We start from the raw sequence: 17,843 nt of genomic DNA on the forward strand, positions 1-17,843 counted from the left end.
CCAACACGACTGCTGGTTTTTATTCTCTTATATTTAGTGAAAAACTGTCCATTTTGTCCCAGGTTTGGGGTTTCTCATGGAACAGTAGCAGCTGAGGTTGTTTCAGGCAGCAGCTCGGCTCCTCTGAGGCAGCTGGGCTCTTCAGTCGCAGTTCTCCAGAGAGGCATCTTGCAAATTAGCATTTCTTAGCAATAAAAATTTGATTTAAGAAGGAGACAAAAAAAAAAACAAAAACAAAAACAAAAAACCAAAACCACACACACACCCCAACAACTCAAAACCAACCAACCAACCAAAAAAAGTTAGATCAGCAAAATGGTAATTTGATAATCTGTGGTGGAGGGAGGGTGAAACACCTGCACCAGGGTAGGGGGAGCAGTTGGGGAAGGACAGGAACTGCTGGTTTTACCATGAATTATCAGTTGATGGTGCTCCTACCAATCCCTGGGTGCCATGACAAAGCTGGAGCAGGTGCCAGGCTGATAACTGGGGAGCTGGAGCAGCACCCGCTGAGCCACTTCAGCTCACTGATCTGAAGGAAGCTGTGTGAGCCTCGAGCATCCCTGAGCATCCCAGAGCATTCCTGAGCATCCCTGAGCATCCCAGAGCATTCCAGAGCATCCCTGAGCAGCCACAAGCATCCCTCAACATCCCAGAAAAACTCCAAGCATCCCTGAGCAGCCACAAGCATCCCTGAACATCCCAGAGAAGCCCCAAGCACCTCCGAACATCCCTGAGCAGCCCCAAGCATCCCTGAGCATCCTATAGCATCCCTGAACATCCCTGAGCAGCCCCAAGCATCCCTGAGCATCCTATAGCATCCCTGAACATCCCTGAGCAGCCCCAAGCATCCCTCAACATCCCAGCGAAGCCCCAAGCACCCCTGAACATCCCTGAGCATCTCTGAACATCCCTGAGCAGTCTCAAGCAGCCCCAAGCAGCCCTGAGCAGCTCCAAGCATCCCTTGGCATCCCTGAGCAGCACCAAACAGTCCTGAGCATTCCTGAGCATCCCTGAGCATCCCTGAGCAGTCCCAAGCACCCCTTGGCCCTGCAGATCCACACCAGGGCAGCCAGCACTGGCTCTGCTCCCCGACGGGCACGTTCCCATCCCGGCAGTGCCGGCAGGATTTCATTACCACCAGCTCAGGGAAAGCTCAGGCAGATTTAATAAAGCCTTTATGCCCCTGGCAATGCCTTTAATTAAAGAGCTGGTTACAAATGGCTGCTGCTCCCTGGTAAGAGGAATTCAGCAGTGAAGGGGCTCGTTTGTCCTTGGATTGGCTGCCACCGAGGCCCCTCAGCAAACACGGCCATTGTCCCTGCTGTGTGGATGGGACAAGATCCATGTCCATGTGATCCTGAAGGACTGAGGGCTGCTCTGTCTCTTTGGCTGCTGGAAGTTGAGATAGTTCAGCTGGACGCAGTTATAAACATTTCTAAAGCTGTTTGGTATTGGGTTACACAGTGCTGCTCTCAGCAGGGCGAAGCTTTATGTCTTACCAAGTATCCTAAAGGATGAACCCCCAAATCTCATCCCCTTTGAGGCTTTTCCAAGGCTCTCAGCTGGGCCATGGTGGAGGGAATCCTGTCCCTGCTCTGCCCAGCTATGGCCATCCCATCCCATCCCATCCCATCCACATCAGCCTGTCCCAGCCATGGCACAGCCTGAGGGCTCAAGGTTTGCATTTATGGTGGCTTTTATAGCTTTAGCAGATTAACTCTGGTAATTCATTTCCCAGTCAGTGATAAAGCCTGAGGAGAGGCTGAAAGGTGATAGTGGATCCTCTGGCAGGGAGGATCCCACGTACCACCTGCCCCCTCCTGCTGTCACGGGATTCTTCTTGTGGGCAAAGCTCCAGGGTGGTGGCTCCAGGACTCTGCCCTGGGCTGCAGCAGGGCCTGGACTTTGCTGTTGGTGTGTCAGGTCTCCATCGGGCTCCGGGGTTGCACGGGGATTTCAGCTCTGCTGAATCACACCATGGCGGTGAGTTCACAGTTCCTGAGGTTTGAGCCCCACGGAACAAGCCCCTGGTGGAGGTGGGAGGGAGGAGAATGTGATGGGGTTGTTGGGGGGAACCTCAGCAGGGGCTTTGAGGTGTCTTTGCTCAGGGGGTCCGGGTGAGTGAGAGCAGCCCAAGGGAAGGGCTGGGGGAGCAGCCCTGCACCCCAACAGGGGTGGTTACACCTGATCTGCTGCATCAGGGGAGCACCAGATCCCACCAGCCACTCCAGGTCCCAGGGTGCTCTGACTCCCATGGGTGGTCTGGGGCAGAGGGTGCTCCGGTCCCTTTGGGGATCCAGCCTCAAGGATGCTGCCGGTCCCCCCGGTCCGTACCTGGTCCCTCTGGCTCCCACGGGTGATCCAGGGCCGAGGATGCTCCAGGTTCTCCAGGCGGGCGGTCCCTCCTTCCCCAGGGCGCTGCACGCCGCGGGATCCTGGTGACATCTAGTGGTGTCACACACAGGGACAGACACAGGGACAGACACAGGGACACACGGACAGACGTAGGGACACGGACACCAGACGGACACAGACTCGGCCGGGGGGATGGGGGCGGTCCGGGGGTGATGCTCACCCCGGTGCTCAGCGCTGCATCCCCCGGGGGTCCCTGCCCGCAGCCGGGTCAGAAGGAGGGTCAGAAGAAGTCGGGATGGAGACACTCCCCATCTCCCCCAGTTGCCCTTATATCCCTTCTCCAGGCTTTTCTCCCACAGGGATATCCCATGGGGAGCACAGGATGTGCCCGGCGGTGCTGGGGGGTCTCCTGTGGGGCAGATCGGAGTGGGGGGTCCCTGGGAACATGTCACTCCTCTGCCATCCCCTGACCCACAGGCCCATCCAAGAAGGGGATGTTTCCCAGTGTGTCCCCCCAGTGCTGCCCGGGATGCAGGGACGAGCCAGACCCACAAGACCCAAACACAAATTGAATGGTGGCAAAGCTCCTGTGCAGGGGACGGTCCCTGGGGTTTGGGGGGTCCTGATTTGGAGACGGGGTGTCACAGGGTGCAGGGGCTCGGGTGGGTGCCTGGCACAGATGAAGGGGGGTCACACACACTGCCAGTGACTCAGTTCCTTGGGGACTGTGCCCAGAATACACAGATCCCTCTTTCACGGTGATCTCCCCTCTCAGTTTTGCAGCCCCCCTCCCCGCCTGCCTGCAGTGACACCCTCCCTCTGCAGCCATGCTGGGGGTGCAGCCCCCCCTCGCTTTGCCATCACTCTGTTGCCTTGCCAACGCCGTGGCCCTGTCCCTGCTCAGACACTGTCACTGCTGGGCCTGGCGCAGGCGGCACCACCCGGCACCCACAGGTAGGGTTGGGGGCCCGGGGGGGGCTGCGTGGGTGTCTGTCTCCAACCCCCCCAATACATCACTCAGGCCCCCCCCAGCTACGAACTGGAGCGAGCCCCCTCCCCTGCATGAGCCCACAGCCCCCCTCGAGAGCAGAGACGACCCCCCCGAGACCCCCCCAGGCTGCCGGGCTGTGGGATGTGCTCACGGGCTGTAGGATGTGCTCAGGGGCTGTAGGATGTGCTCAGGGGCTGTGGGATGTGCTCACGGGCTGTGGGATGTGCTCACGGGCTGTAGGATGTGCTCACGGGCTGTAGGATGTGCTCAGGGGCTGTGGGATGTGCTCACGGGCTGTGGGATGTGCTCACGGCATCCCCCTCCCCGGGCCATCGCGGGGGGGGGGGCGGTTTAAGCAGAGGAACACCCTCCCTCCCCCAGAGAAAATCGGGAGCACTTGGGAGAGGGGGACTGGGCTTGTGTTTGGGGGTGCAGGGAGGGTAGAGCCGTGGCTGGGAGGGAACAGGCAGGTCCCCATCCTGGGATGGCTGGAGAAAGGGTCTGGTCACTTCCAGCTTTCCCAGCACTCAGTTGTGGCTCACAGGCAACTGGGAAGATCCCATTCCCAACAAACACTCCGTGTCCCACTGCCAGTCACCGTGGTTGGGGGGGTCATTCCCTGCCCCTCCATCCTCAGTGCTGCTGGGGACTGGGTTGACCCCCCGTGTGAGTGCCAGCAGGGCCAGATGTTTGCATCTGGTGGGGGGAGGATGTGTGGGCAGGACCAGGGTACTCGGGCAACCATTTGGGACCCCCACAGGTACCAGCAGCCCCATGGCGTGGTGAGGGCTTGGGGGTGGCTGTTGTGCTGCCAGAGGAGCCTGTGCCTGTGCCAGATGCCCCCCCTCCCCAGCCTGGTCCCCCTGCCCATCCCACAGAGCACCCCATGGCCCCGGGCAGTGAGGCTGGACAGGGGCAGGCAGCCTTTGCAGTGCAACTTAATGGGATAAACCAATTCCCTTAACCCACTTATCTGGCTGATCCAATAAAGGTGGCTGGGAATAAAGTGTGTGCGTGGTCTTAATGCATCCTACATCCCCCCCACCTCCACTCTCCCCCCAGTCCTGACAGCACCGTGGGTCTGTCTGCTGGGTGCTCCTCCCCAGAGGCAGCAGGGCTGGGGCACGGGGGGGACCCTGGGGCTGGGACCTGCTGGCTCTGGGTGACGAGGACGAGGAGAGGTGGCTTGGTAGTGGTGGAGGTCGCTCTGATCCATCGGGGGATAACCCAGCACAAAGCGTGACGCAGGTGCAGGGGGCTTTTGGGGGCTGTGGGGTGGGGGTCTGGTGTGGCTGTGGGTGGGTAGCACGTGTCTGTCCCTCTCCCCTCAGCACGGGGGTTCACTCAGCCCCATGTCCCCAAGGGCCATCGCTTTTGTCACAGAGGGGGTCCCCAGCAGTGTTGCTCATCCCTTGGCTGCTTTCTTGTGTCAGGGTTTGGGGGTCGTTGTGGGGCTCTGGGGGTGGGTGAGCTGGGGAGGGGGCGAGGGTGGGACATGGGATGGGCATGGAGTGGGAGGGATGGAGATGGAGGGACAGGGAAGGATGGAGGGAAGGGGATGGAGGAACAAGGACGGAGGGTCAGGCATGGAGGGACAAGGGTGGAGGGCTGGGGATGGGGGCAATGGTGTGGTTAGAGGGCTGGGGCAGGAGAAATGGGGCAGGTAGGACATAGGCAGGAGCAGGCAGGTGCAAGAGGGTTGGGAAGAAAGAGAGGAGCAGAGTGGAGGGGATAGGAGGGTTGGGAAGGACAGGAGCAGGCAGGGACAGGAGGGCAAAAGCAGGCAGCGGGAGGGTTGGAAAGAAGGACAGGAGCAGAAACAGGTGCAGGAGGGTTGGGAAGAAGGACAGGAGCAGGAACAGGGGCAGGAGAGTTTAGAGGAAGGACAGGAGCAGGGTGACAGGGGCAGAAGGGTTGGACAGGGGAGCAGGAGCAGGCAGGAGGGCAGGAGGGTTGGGAAGAAGGACAGGAGCAGGGTGACAGGGGCAGGAGGGTTGGGAAGAAGGACGGGAGCAGGAACAGGGGCAGGAGGGTTGGGAGGAAGGACAGGAGCAGGAACAGAGGCAGGAGCACAGGGACGGGTGTGCCGTGGCCGCCGGGAGCCACTTCCAGGTGCGGGTGACGCAGCCACACCAGGAAGCTCCGGCTCCGGGGCAGGTGAGGGCGGGGCGGAGGTGCCGGACCCTGCCCACAGCAGGACCCTGCCCACAGCAGGACCCTGCCCCAGGTCCGGCCGGGACCCCGCGGGGCCACCGCGGCTCCGCTGCCCGCTCTCTGTGTCCCCGCAGGCTCCATGGACGGGCCGCCGCCCGCCAGCCCCGCCGGGCTCTCGGCGTTCGTGGCCGTGTCGCAGCTGCTCGGCCTGACCCTCCTGGCCACCACGGGCGCCTGGCTGGGCCGGTACCGGGGCGGCGTGGCCTGGCACAGCCCCCTGCAGTTCAACGCCCACCCCCTGTGCATGGTGCTGGGCATGGTGTTCCTGCAAGGTGACGGTGAGCGCGCCCCGTCCCGGCTGCAGCCTCCGAAACGCCCCGGAGCTGCGGCCGGGCAGGGAGAGAAGGGGATGAAGTGGTGATAAATGACACAGGGAGGATGCTCCAGGACCCCCTCCCCACCCGCGTGTGGCACCCCGGGGCGATGCGGGGTGCGGGGAGGTGGGGGACCCCCGGGGATGCTCATGTGTGCTCTCTCCGCAGCTCTCCTGGTGTACCGGGTGTTCAGGCACGAAGCCAAGCGCTCCACCAAGGCCCTGCACGCGCTGCTGCACGGCCTGGCCCTGCTCATCGCCCTCGTGGGTGAGCACCGGGCTGGGGATGGGGGCAGGATGTGACCCTGGTGTGCTGACGGGCTCCTCTCCGCAGGCATCATCGCCGTCTTCGAGTCCCACCGGGCCAAGGGCACCCCCGACATGTACAGCCTGCACTCCTGGTGTGGGATGGCTGCCTTCGTGCTCTACCTCCTGCAGGTGAGGGCTGGGGAGCCCCCCCGGGGGATGAAGGGACTCTTCAGCACCTGTGACACCCCCGTGTCCCCACAGTGGCTCTTGGGCTGCAGTTTCTTCCTGTTCCCCCGTGCCTCCTTCTCGCTGCGAGGCCGGTACAAGCCCCAGCACATCTTCTTTGGCATCGCCCTCTTCATCCTCTCCATCGCCTCCTGCTTGCTGGGCATCACTGAGATGCTCCTCTTCAAAATCAGGTGGGTGACCAAGCTGGGGGGAGAGGGTGGCCCCCCAGACCACCCTGACCCCCAGCAATTGGCTGCTCCAGCCCCCTGGGTCAGAGTCTGGCCCCTGCTCAGGCTGTGGCTCTTAAATCTCCCCTTGAGGCCTTTAGTTCTGCTGCTGCTGAGTCACTTCCCAGATGATGTTTAACAAGGGCTGGATCCTGTGACAGCTTTCTTTGGGGACGGGAATACATTACCAGTGTCACCTCCCTGCAGCTGGGTGTTTGCAGAACCTTCTGGGGACACTCACGTCCCTGAGGCCTCTGCCCTTGCAGCTGGAGGACACAGTGATGCCCCCAGTGGGTCTCCCTCCAGCCCCAGGACTGTGGGGACAGGGCCTAGGGGCACCCCAGGAGTCATGTCCCTCTGGCTGGGGCAGCACATCTGACAGGGAAGCTGCTGAGCTGCCAACAGTCCCACCAGAGGACTGTGCTGTCACCGAGAGTGTGAAGGATGAGGATGAGGAGGGGCTCCCAGCCAAGGGAGGGACAGACCCCCCAAACCCCAAGGCTTGAGTATCCCACTCCATCCCTGCAGTGATTCCTACAGCCACTTTGTGCCCGAGGGCGTCCTGGCCAACAGCCTGGGGGTGATGTTGGTGGCCTTCGGGCTGGTGGTGGGTTACATGGTGACACGGGAGGAGTGGAAGCGCCCGCCGCTGGCCGAGGAGTTGGCCCTCTCCATGGACTTCAAGACCCTGACGGAGGGAGAGAGCCCAGGTGGTGGCAGCCAGTGACACCCCCAGCTCCCTGATCCCTGGCACGGGCTCCTCGTGGTGTCAGGGTGACGAGGACAGCTGGGGAAGGCCACGCTCTTGGTGCAACGCTGCCCACTGGACTCAGCCTTGCTTGGCCTTAATCCTCCTCAGCTCTGCCCTGCGCAGCCCCCGGTGCCCCCCGAGCCTGCCCCAGCCCCGTGGGGATGGCAGTGCCACAGGCAGGGGCAGGGGCAGGGGTTGGAAGTGGTGCTGAGGTGTGAAGGAGGGGGTTCTCCAGGCTCTGCCCTGCTCTGGAGACAGGGGGTAGGAGTGCAGATTTCCCCGCAGTGAGCGACCCAATCCCACAGCCCATTCCCAGTGCCCATGGGCAGAGGGGATGTTTGGGATTTCCCACTCCCTGGGGATTTCCCATGCCCTCCAGCACAGCCACAGCCACACATGGGGGCTGCTCCTCACAAACAGCTCCCAGGGGAGTTGGAGTGACCCGGTGTCTGTGCAGGTTCAGCAGCTTTGTGTCCGAAATGTTCTCCCCTCGTGTGAGATGTGTTGTCTGCTCAATAAATGTTTGCAGCTAACCCCTCCTCCTCCTGTCTGTATCCCCCCAGATCATCGTTTCAGGGGACCCCTGAGCTCCCACACGCCGAGGGTGGCTGGGAGAGGAGCTGCCCAAGGGCTGGGGAAGGTGGGTGGGTGGGAGTTTGGAGTGGGATTGTCCTGTCTGACACTGCAGAGCTCAATGGTGGCTGTGTGAGCGATCCCGTGGGGGAGACCCACTGCAACACGGAGGTGCATCCCTGAGATGGGAGCTCATCTCTGCAGAAAGCAGCTCCCTTCTGGGTTACAGCACGGGCAGCTGCGGGGGTGAAGCTCCAACATCCCAGTGCTCCAAAGTAAACACAGACCCCAGCAAAGCCCAAACTGGGGGATTTTGCTCACCACAGCCCCCATATGCCATATCCTTCCAGCGTGGTGTGTCCAGCCCAGCCCAGCACTGGAGGCTGGATGGTCACAGCTGTGAGGGGTGTTTGGCTGCAAAACTGAGCCCTGGGCTCGGCAGGGATGAAGTGAGGGGACCCTCAGGGTCTCGGGAGCTGCAGGGCTCCAGTGTCCACAGCACCAGGCTGTGCTTTCCCAACTTAACCCAGAAACCTTGTGAGGGTGGGGAGGCCCTGGCACAGGGTGCCCAGAGAAGCTGTGGCTGCCCCTGGATCCCTGGAAGTGTCCAAGGCCAGGTTGGACGGGGCTTGGAGCAACCTGGGCTAGTGGAAGGTGTCCCTGCCCATGGCAGGGGGTGGGACTGGATGGGCTTTAAGGTCCCTCCCAACACAAACCACTGTGATTCTATGATGATGAAAACTCTCTGATGGAGTTCCCTCATCTATTTTATCACAATTATTATCCCCTATATTATTATATGCCCTTTGCTGACAGCACTGCTTCCGTCCCCTCCTGCTCCTGGTGATGCCAGGTCCCCATCCCCATCCCCACACAGTGACTGCCAGACCCAACCCTTGCACCATCATTTCCACACCAAGAAGCACCAGAACACTCCTTCACTCAGCCCAGTGTGGGAAAAACAGCAGCCCAGACACCATTTCCAAGTGTTAACCATTTATAAATAAGTACATTTTTTCATACATACAGTTTTCATTGTACAGATTACAATCTGTATACATTGGGGGGGGGGAATGCATTCTTTTGAACTTTTCACATCTATCTCACAGCTCACATGTACAGACAAGAAAACTCTGCTCAAGCAAATACAGCAAAGGAAAAAATATGTTTTCTTCTTTCCTTAGAGATGAGAGGCAAAGGCCTCTGCTGTCGGCAGGGGCTGCTCTTCCCACTGCACAATATCACAACCGTGTGGTGTTCAATATATCAGTAGAGAGAACAGAACATGCATTGGATAATATACTGTACAGAGAGAAAGTCCTTTACATCAGAATTATAGAAAAGCTAAAGGAAAATTTAAGTGTCTTAAAGATCTTCCCAGCAAGTGTCTCGGAGGATGGCAACCAGGGAATTGTACAAAGCACAAGGCGGGTGTACTGGACGTGTTTGTACCCAACTCAGATCCTCTCGGATGTGAAGACAGAAGGGGGACTGAACGCTGAATGCAACACTATGGCAAAGAAAAGGCTGGACAGGGTGAGCCCGGCAGTGCTGGCAGAGTCCACACGAGTCTCTGGGTTGGCGGTGGCACGACAGAAGGGGCTGCACGTAGCACACAGTGCTGCTCTCAGTGCCTGGCTGGGCAGTGCACAGCGAGGCAGACCCGTGGTGACCCAGTTCCCTGGGCACGAGGCTCTCCCACCCACCCACCCCGACCCCAACCCGCTGCAGGAGACGCCTCCCCGCCCCACCGCTGTCCCCGGACAGCGTCACCCGAAGGGACAAAGTCTTTTGGCAGAGCAGCCCCTCTGTTGTCACGACCACAGGATGCGATCCCGTCGGATGGGACCTGGCTGCTGACTCCCCAGTACCGTGACAGCTGGAAAATGAGCAGGAGGGAGGACACGGCGGGTGGGCTGGGGGTCTGCTGGCTTCCCCGGTGACGCTGTGCTCCTCTCGGGCCGCTCTGTCCCAGCTGTGGTGAGATCCAGCTGTACATCAGGAGTTGGACACGAACGCATCTTTGCTAAAGAATTGAGCCCTTAGTGGTTTATATATTAGAAAAAAGAGTTTGACTGAATGAAAATCCAGCACTTATTCACACAAAACTGAAAAGAAAAAACGCAGATTCGCTTTCAAACCATTGTGCTTTGTGTCCAACACGCACCCCGCCGGACTGCGCGGGGCGAAGGCATCGATCCACAGAGGTCCCAGCGGGTACAGCAGCTCTTCCCCTAAGCCCTTGGGTAGACACCGATATCCCGGCAGAAGAGTTATCTTGAATTCCCAAGACTAAAGCAAAGTACAACCACCAAGGAGCTCCCGACAGCTCACCACGGGCCCCCCCGGGCGAGGAAGGCGGAGGACGAGCAGGCACGACGGCTTGCTTGGTTCTCTAGATAAGGCGGAGCTGGCACTTCGGTTTTAGCTAAACTTCTCCTGGGTAACCCTGAATATACAGCAACCTTTGTGAAGGGGACCGAATCGCTCCCAGTTTAGTACCCACCCTGCTTCCAGACCCGATCCCAGCGCGGCTCCGGTGTCTGGCAGACGCGCACTCCCGCGTTCACACCGGCCACGCGGCTCCCTCACAGCCAAGCTAAAGAAAAATAACCAAAAAGTTCAGTGCTCGAACAGCCCCAGCTGGGCACCGGTGCCACGGCAGACGGACAGACAGATGGACAGACACACGCCTCGGGTTGCCAGAGCCGGCACAGCCCCCCCAGTAGCGACACAGAGAAGGCAGCTCAGGCTATGCCTTCTTTGGAGACGGATCCCAAAGGATCTGCCTGTAAAACCCTCTCTTTCCTAAGCACTTCAGTGCCCGCTCAAGACTGTGTTCAAAGCCCTCCACTGCCACTCCCAGCCTGGCTGGGGGGACCCCACAGAGCCCCCCATCAGGTGGGTGTCCCCTCCCCTGGGACCACAGCATCCTCCTGACCTGGGAGACAAAGCAAGAGTTGATGAATCCCCACTGAGGGATGGGACAGACACACCCACACCTGATGCTGGGAGAGATGATTCCAGCTCTGCAGAGGCACACTTGGCTCTTGGAGCAGCCACAGGTGAGGATGAGAGACACCTGGTAGGAAGGTTGGCTGAAGAAAGGGGTCGATCTCAGCATCACCTTTGGCATCGCCTTCCCCGTGCACCCCAAGAACTGAACCCGGAGTTTCAGTGTCATCAAGAACCTCCTTTACTCGGTGCATCCAAGAATCCTGCACTCACTTGAAGATGGGGCTCGCCAGCCGTGCCACTGAAGCCAGGAGGGGATGGAGGCACCAGCTGGCAGCATTGTCCTGCATCTTAATTACCCAAAGAGTAATTAAATATGTAGCATGGACAAACAGGACAGCACCATGTCTGAAACTCTGGATGTGATCCCACAATGCAGCCCGGGCCCGTCAGACCTGGATCTAAGAGTAGAGGATGAAAGGCCCTCAGGTGAGATCTGACCTTGTGCTCCCCCGAGTGCAACAGGACCATGGCAGCACCACACAGAACGACCTGCTTCTCCTCCTGCCAAGCCCAAATCATGACTTTGAAGACACAGGGGAGTGTGTAAGAACAGCTTTTCCAGGGAGAGATGTGCTCCTTTACCCACCCGGCGACCACAGCAGCCATCCTGCCTCGACTGTCCCTAAGGGAATTGCTGGGGAAGTGCCTTAAAACCGCTGCAAATAATTTTGTATTCAAAAATTACTCAATCTGTTGATGCTTATATACAGGAGTCAGTTCTTGTGCTATAAATGTTATGATTCATTGCTTCGTTTCTTTTTTTTTTTCTCCTTTCTTTTTTTGAAAAATACACTAAGAGACAAGAGCTGTTTTGCTATTTTTCTAATGAAGACACTACTCACGCTTAAATATCCAGTATTTATCATAGTAACAAATTCAAACAGTAAAGTGCACCCATTTACAGAGAGAACAGATGGAAAACCATTAGTGCAAGAATTCTGTGAAAAATGTAACACGTGGAACTGTGAAAAAACCTGCACGCCGCAGTGTTTTAAGCCTTCTTCAGCTTGGTGTCCGTGTTGAAAAGTGTGAGCTGTTTTCATCTTCCCTTGAAACATCTTCATAAGCCCGAAAGTTACACACAGAAGTGCTGTGAGGGGACGTTCTGAAGGACAGGACTGGGAGCACAAGGCAGTGAGCAGCGAAAGCAAAGCACGGGCAGTTCTCCCATCGCTGCTCTCGGACCGTCCCGTTGGCATCTCAGCGGGGAGAACCGGAGCGCGGCCACGGCGCGCCTCGCTCGGCCGGAAAAAACAGGGATGGGGCTGAATTTGGTTACTTTTTCCTTTCAAAGAAGCAACTAAAGGTAGGAAGCCACTCGGGCAGGAAGCTGGAGGACAAGAGGTGCTGAGCAAAGCGACTGGTGCGGCTCCAGACGCGGGATACGTGTGCCGGCCGTGGGCGCGCGGGATGCGGAGGAGAAATCGGCCGTTCCTTACAAAGCAGAACGTGCTGCTCCAAAAAAGAGAGGGAGAAAGAAAACCATCGCACCCCCTTTGCAAGGAAAGAAACAGGGCACGGAGCTGGGTGCCCCCACCGAGGGGGTCCCAGTGTGGCCCCCGCTTTACCCTGTGGTAGAGCAAAGAGTCAGCGCTGGGTCGCACCTCAAGGAAGAAAACACCAACCTCAATCCAAATACCGGCTCGGACAAAGACCAAAGAGCCCAAAATGGCCAAAACTCATCGAGGAAACACTCCCCTGAATGCTCTCCATGTGTCTATGAGACACAAGCCTCCATCACCCCCCAAGGTTTGCACGTCCCAGCTCGCTCTGAGCAAATTAGGCAACGAAACAGCAACAAGATATGCTGAGCCCCACACAGGGAAGAAAACAAAAAGCCCCATCGAAGCCAGGATTTGCTTAAGGAGTTTCGGACCCAGTCCCGAGCTGGTGGGAATGGCTGCAGCTGCAGTGAAGTGGCGCTGGGATGTGCTCACTGACACCAGCCAAGGTTGGAGCCCGTGATTTGGTTCAAGAAGTCTTGCAATCGATTCACATTTAGCCCTTTGGAGACCCCGGAAGGTATCGCTCCCCCTGCTCAGCACTGAGATCTCTCCCAAGAGTTGATATGAGTGAGGTTCGGCATCGGGCAACAGGCACTAAGTTTGCTTTAAAACAAGCTACAGGGTTATCGCTCTCCCCCTCCCTGGCATCCCACCCTTCGCCCTCAGGAACGGAGGAATTCCCACCAGGAATAAGGGAATCGGTAAAGGAAGTTCTTACCCCCCCCAACCCAAAAGAAATTTTCGGCGAATAACTGAAAACTTATTGAAAATCCTATAAAAAGGATTTTGGAACCGGCCCCTGCTTTTCACGTCGTCTTGATGTGACTTGCATTTGGTTAAAACCCCAGAAACAAGAGAAAAAAAAACCCCAAATGAAAAATGTCCTGAAATAGGTAACATAAATAAATTATAAATAGGTGTCTTTTAACTACAGCTCCTCAAAAAGCAAAACATGGTCTCTGCCATGTACAGCTCTGGAACACAGCATTGCTTTCCAGGATTTTGGGAAGGGATCTTAGAGAGGTGCAGCCCTTGCTACAGCCTTGGCTCTCTGGTGGGAGAGAGCTGCAGGGAAGGGATGCTGCAGGGCTGGGATTGCAGAAGGACCCTTTCTCTTTTGGGACCCACCGTGCCAATGTTCTGCATCCTCATCATCACAAAAAAAAAATAAATTAAAAATTAAAAATTGCGATTTTTCTCCTTGAATACCATTTTTAAAGTCAGATTTTTGTTTTTCCTCTCAAGTGATAAATCTCCCCCCACAAATGAAGGCCCCAGCACTGACCCTCCCTGGTGCAAATGCTGTGTGTGAGGAAGTTGGTGCAATCCCCGTTCACACGCAACAGGTTCCTGGCCAATTCCCTTGGCTGATTAAAACACGGAAAGAAAGGGCCAACCTTAAGCCCTCAGTGCTTGTAAAACGTCCCAGAGCAACGAAATCAGTGTAGGGGCACCTGGCAGGTACTTGGAAAGCAGCAAAGTGATCCCCACCCCACCACCGACGACGCAGTTCAAGAAGGAAGGAATCCAACTGGGATTAAAATGCTGGAAACCAGAGGAACCAGGATGGGTGTTGTGCATAGCTACTGGTGTTACATCACATCACCCTCAGGCCTCGCTCGCTGAGGGCAATTTGCTCTTTGGGGCAAAGAGCCAAACGACCTGGCTGGCACGGGGACCCGCAGATCAAGCCTTGGGAAGGCTCCTGTGATCCCTAGGAATTCCCATCAGAATTGAGTAAGAGCTCATCGAGACAAAAGAAACCAATTTAAATCGAAGGCAATTGTCTCTCGAAAAAGAGCTGGTTACCTCCCGCTGCGTAGGGATATCTCTGGGCCACCCCGCACCACGGACTAAGATATCCTGGTTGGAATTTTGCTGGAATTGGGCAAATGATACTGGCTCGGCTGATGTTGGCTTCACGGTCAGCTGGGGAACGAAAGGGCTGGAGCACGTGCATGGCTGTCTGACCACCACACAAAGTACCGGAGAAACTTGGTCATGTAGCTACCAGAGAGAAATAAAAATAATAATAATAATAATAATAATAATAATTAATAATAATAATAATAATATGCATGGAAATCAAGCTTGGAAGTGTGTGCTGAAAACATGAGGGTCTTACTCCAACAAGCGTCTTTTACACATTAGACTCCACAAATGGTCTCTTTGGTTTGATTGGGGACGTCTGCCCTTGCCTGGAGTCCCTGGAGAGCTGCCTGTACAGGTTATCCTGGTAGGCCTGCGCCACGGGCAGCGTCCTTGCCACCTTGACGTCGGGGTACGAGGAGGCTTGGGTGACTCTCTCCAGGAGGTCTCCCCGGGACCCATTGGCCAGCATCCCATGGGGGCTGTAATAGTCTTCCTCTAGCAAATGGCCATTCTGTGCATTGTTGGTTTTGTTATAAAAGGCAATGTTGCTGATTGAAGAGGGCGGGCTAAAGGATTCCGGCTGGGGCAGATTGCCAGGAGACGTGGGACTAATGACAGTGTCCACTGACGACACGGCCCAGGTCCGGTTCTGCTGATGGAGGTGGGGGTACTGCTGAGTCCGAGCGGTTTTATCTATGATTCCCATGAAGGGCGTGGTCCGGGAGCGGGCCGGCTCGCTGGGATAACCCCCCTGCGTGGGGGACACCGGAGAGAGCTCGTCGCACGATCTGTCGTAGGCCGGCTTGAGGGGGATCTCCATTTGCTGAATCGAGGCAGAAGGGCGGAAGTTGGGAGTCAGGTTGGAGGTGGAGGAGATGCTATTGCTGGAAGGGGAGAAGCGCAGGCCCACGCTCTGAGAGTGCAGCAGCGGCCTGGGAGTCGGCGGGTGAGGCTTGATTTCGCTGGGATTAACTGAGATGGGCCTTCTTATGAGATGAGACACATCCGGAGAGCCCAGCTGGTTGGCGGGGAGGGGAGAACGCTCCAGGTCGAGCTTGGAGTGACACACGGGATAGTAGGAAGCGGACTGGCTCCGCCCGATCTGAGGTGTCTGGCTGTACCTCATCCCCCCTCTGTACGCCGAGGACGGTCTCTGGGGAAGGTCTTCCTTGGCCAGCCCTCCGTGCTGACAGATGGCCCCGGCGCTGAGGCTCGCCTGCACGTGCTGCACGGGCCTGCTGTCGCCCACGATGCCCCCGATGGAGCCCTGGTAGACCAGCCTGCTCTGGCTGACCCCCATGTCCCCCGACGACGACTGGTACTTGCTGGCCATCGAGTGGGCAACCTGGCTGTACGCCCCGGTCGGGATGACAGTGCTGGAGTGGACGGCGGAGCTGGGCTGGTTGCTCCTCACGATCTGTGCCTTGGCTGGCTGCAGCCTCAGCCCCTGCTGGGGCACGGCCACGGGGAGCTGGGGCATCTGGAAGGATCTCTGTGTCATCTTGGAGAGCGGAGACTTGGGTCTGCCGGGGAGCTGGGTGACCCCGCTGGGCTCCTGCTGGTAACGCACTGGGGAGCCCGACTGTGACCTGTAGACACTCATGCTCTCTGCAGGGGGGCTGGCGCGGTACTGGGGGCCTCTGCGAAGAGGAGACGGCGGTGGGCTCTGATATTCCTTCCCTTGGCTTCCGACGGGAGGGGGGCTGAAGCGGTACGTGGAGCCCTGGTGAGCCGGGGACGTGTGTGGAGGACTGGGCCTGTAATGTGAGTTTTGGTGCGTCGGAGACAGAGCAGGAGACGTGGACTGGTAGCCCTGCCTGGTTGGAGACCCCACGGAGCTGTTGGACCTGAAATCAAAGACCTGATGAGAGCCAAGAGGTGAGCCGGAGATATAGGCCGAGTCCCTGTGAGCTGGGGACGGGGGTGGGCTCTGGATGATGGGCAGCCCTTGGTTTGGCCTGGACTCTGTCTGCAGGCCAATGGAAACATTTTCTACGTCCTGCTCGAGGTACTCCTCCTCGAAGATATCCTGCACAGAGTACAGCTCTTCGTGCTGGACTTCGGGTTCCGGCTCTGCCGGGAGCGGCGGCGGCTGCTGCTGCTGCTGCTGCACCTGCCTGCACTCCTCCTCCACCCGCAGCAGCAGCCGCTGGATCTCACGGTTGTTGGGACACAGCTTGATGGCCTCGTTCAGGTCCTCCAGGGCTGCTGAAAACTGCCTGCTCGACAAAGGGACAGAAATGAGAACTGAAGTTACTCTGGATTGGAATGGAGCCATTTCCAGAGGCTCCAGGGGAGGGTAAGTGGCTCGTCTGTGTTACTGAGGGAGATGTTTGTCATTGCTACTGCTCGCTGTGCCTCTCACACTCTGCCTTATGGGCCTCCCTTGGATTTAGTTTATCCAAACTGAAGGAAAATTCTGGAGAAGAGGGGAACGCAGTCCTGAGATGGCACAACCCAGCCCAGCAAACATGCCTGTACTCCATGGGTGTGCATTAGGACTAATTAATTACTGCCCTCAGCACCTCCCTGAGCTTCACCTCAGCGTGAGCAAAGGGGACACCAACACATCGCTCACCACGAGCTCGGCTCAGCACTGCTGTAAACAAGCTCTGACAGAGCTGCAACCACTTATGCCAGTGAAAATCCAACTTCTGCCTGATGCCAAGACCACACAGCGTCAGAGCTGGCTCCAGAGCTCAGGGGCTCCCACGGGTCAGCGCTCTGGGCATGGCTTGTCTCTCCAATTTTGCAATGGATTTGTCCAAGTCCCTCGGAATGAAGGAATCGAGCAACGTGCTGGAGGCTGTGAGCTGCCTGGGGAAGCCTTTGCGAGGGAAAAGCCAGCCTGGGAGGTGCAACAGGGAGGTGGGGGCTTGGGAAGGGGGTTATTTACAGGGACACTGTTTGCTTTGGAGCAGACCCATGTGTTTGAACACGACTGTCATCTGGGAAAACCCACCCAGACGGGGGAAAACTCCTCCACCAGTAATAAACCCCCCAGCACCTCCCAACACCAGCCTAATCTTTTGCACAAGCCATTGAAGACCAAGAGGAGGAAGGAAAAGCCTCCTCCTCTCCAGGCTGTGTGACCCCAGAGGTGCTGCTGGGCACAGACTGGGACAGGGAGAAGCAAAGCCAAAGTGGTGACATTTTCTGCTGGAGAGACCAGGGGACAAAAGGATGCTGGTATGTGGGGGGCTGATATCATCTGGAGAGGAACATGGGTCTTAAGGTCCCTTGCAAATGTTTTGGGAAAGGCATGAGGTGCACGTGGCTCAGCTCGCAGGGCTCCTCTGTGGAACAGAAGGTCACATCAGGACTTGGTGCACTGCACCAGCTGGGCCAGGAGCCCCGTTCCACACTTGCCTCCAGCATGGAAGGTCAAATGGTGGTGTCTGCTGAGCTGGGGTGTTTGCACAGGTGGGCTCACACATTCCCTGCACTGCCACGTGAGGCCTCTCAGCTGCCGTTTAAACTGAGATGCAACGACAGCGTGCCCAGCCCTCGAGAACAGGACTCCCAAGCAGCCCCCCCTGCTCAT

The 17,843-nt window shown here is 57.7% G+C and overlaps 2 protein-coding genes across 16 annotated transcripts in view; one reads left to right on the top strand and one right to left on the bottom strand.

The window, feature by feature from the left end:
* Positions 1-1,887: 1,887 nt before the first annotated feature.
* LOC127461177 (transmembrane ascorbate-dependent reductase CYB561) lies at positions 1,888-7,846 on the top strand. 5 transcript variants are annotated; one of them, XM_051768679.1, is made up of 7 exons: positions 1,888-1,986; positions 3,142-3,312; positions 5,638-5,841; positions 6,046-6,144; positions 6,211-6,314; positions 6,387-6,544; positions 7,109-7,846. In XM_051768679.1, exons 2-7 carry the CDS (start codon positions 3,186-3,188, stop codon positions 7,305-7,307), a joined length of 891 nt encoding a protein of 296 aa, XP_051624639.1. In that variant the 5' UTR covers positions 1,888-1,986; positions 3,142-3,185; the 3' UTR covers positions 7,308-7,846. The 5 variants fall into 5 exon arrangements, with proteins under 5 accessions (XP_051624639.1, XP_051624640.1, XP_051624637.1 ...); XM_051768680.1 differs by lacking the exon at positions 1,888-1,986 and having other exon boundaries at positions 2,583-3,312; positions 5,638-5,835; XM_051768677.1 differs by lacking the exon at positions 1,888-1,986 and having other exon boundaries at positions 2,590-3,312.
* A 1,037-nt stretch (positions 7,847-8,883) lies between these two features.
* The window catches only part of TANC2 (tetratricopeptide repeat, ankyrin repeat and coiled-coil containing 2), a 237,374-nt gene continuing 228,414 nt past the window's right edge, over positions 8,884-17,843 (bottom strand). For 10 of the 11 annotated variants that reach the window (XM_051768653.1, XM_051768650.1, XM_051768651.1 and 7 more), the window contains one exon: positions 8,884-16,518. In XM_051768653.1, coding sequence (XP_051624613.1) covers positions 14,568-16,518 — 1,951 coding nt within the window. In that variant the 3' untranslated portion in view covers positions 8,884-14,567. The remainder of the gene's footprint in view (positions 16,519-17,843) is intronic. The other variant, XM_051768648.1, reaches the window with a different exon arrangement.

Source organism: Manacus candei, unplaced genomic scaffold, assembly GCF_025592945.1.
Source record: "Manacus candei isolate 608988 ecotype Guabito, Panama unplaced genomic scaffold, ASM2559294v1 h1tg000096l, whole genome shotgun sequence".
NCBI lineage: Eukaryota > Metazoa > Chordata > Aves > Passeriformes > Pipridae > Manacus > Manacus candei.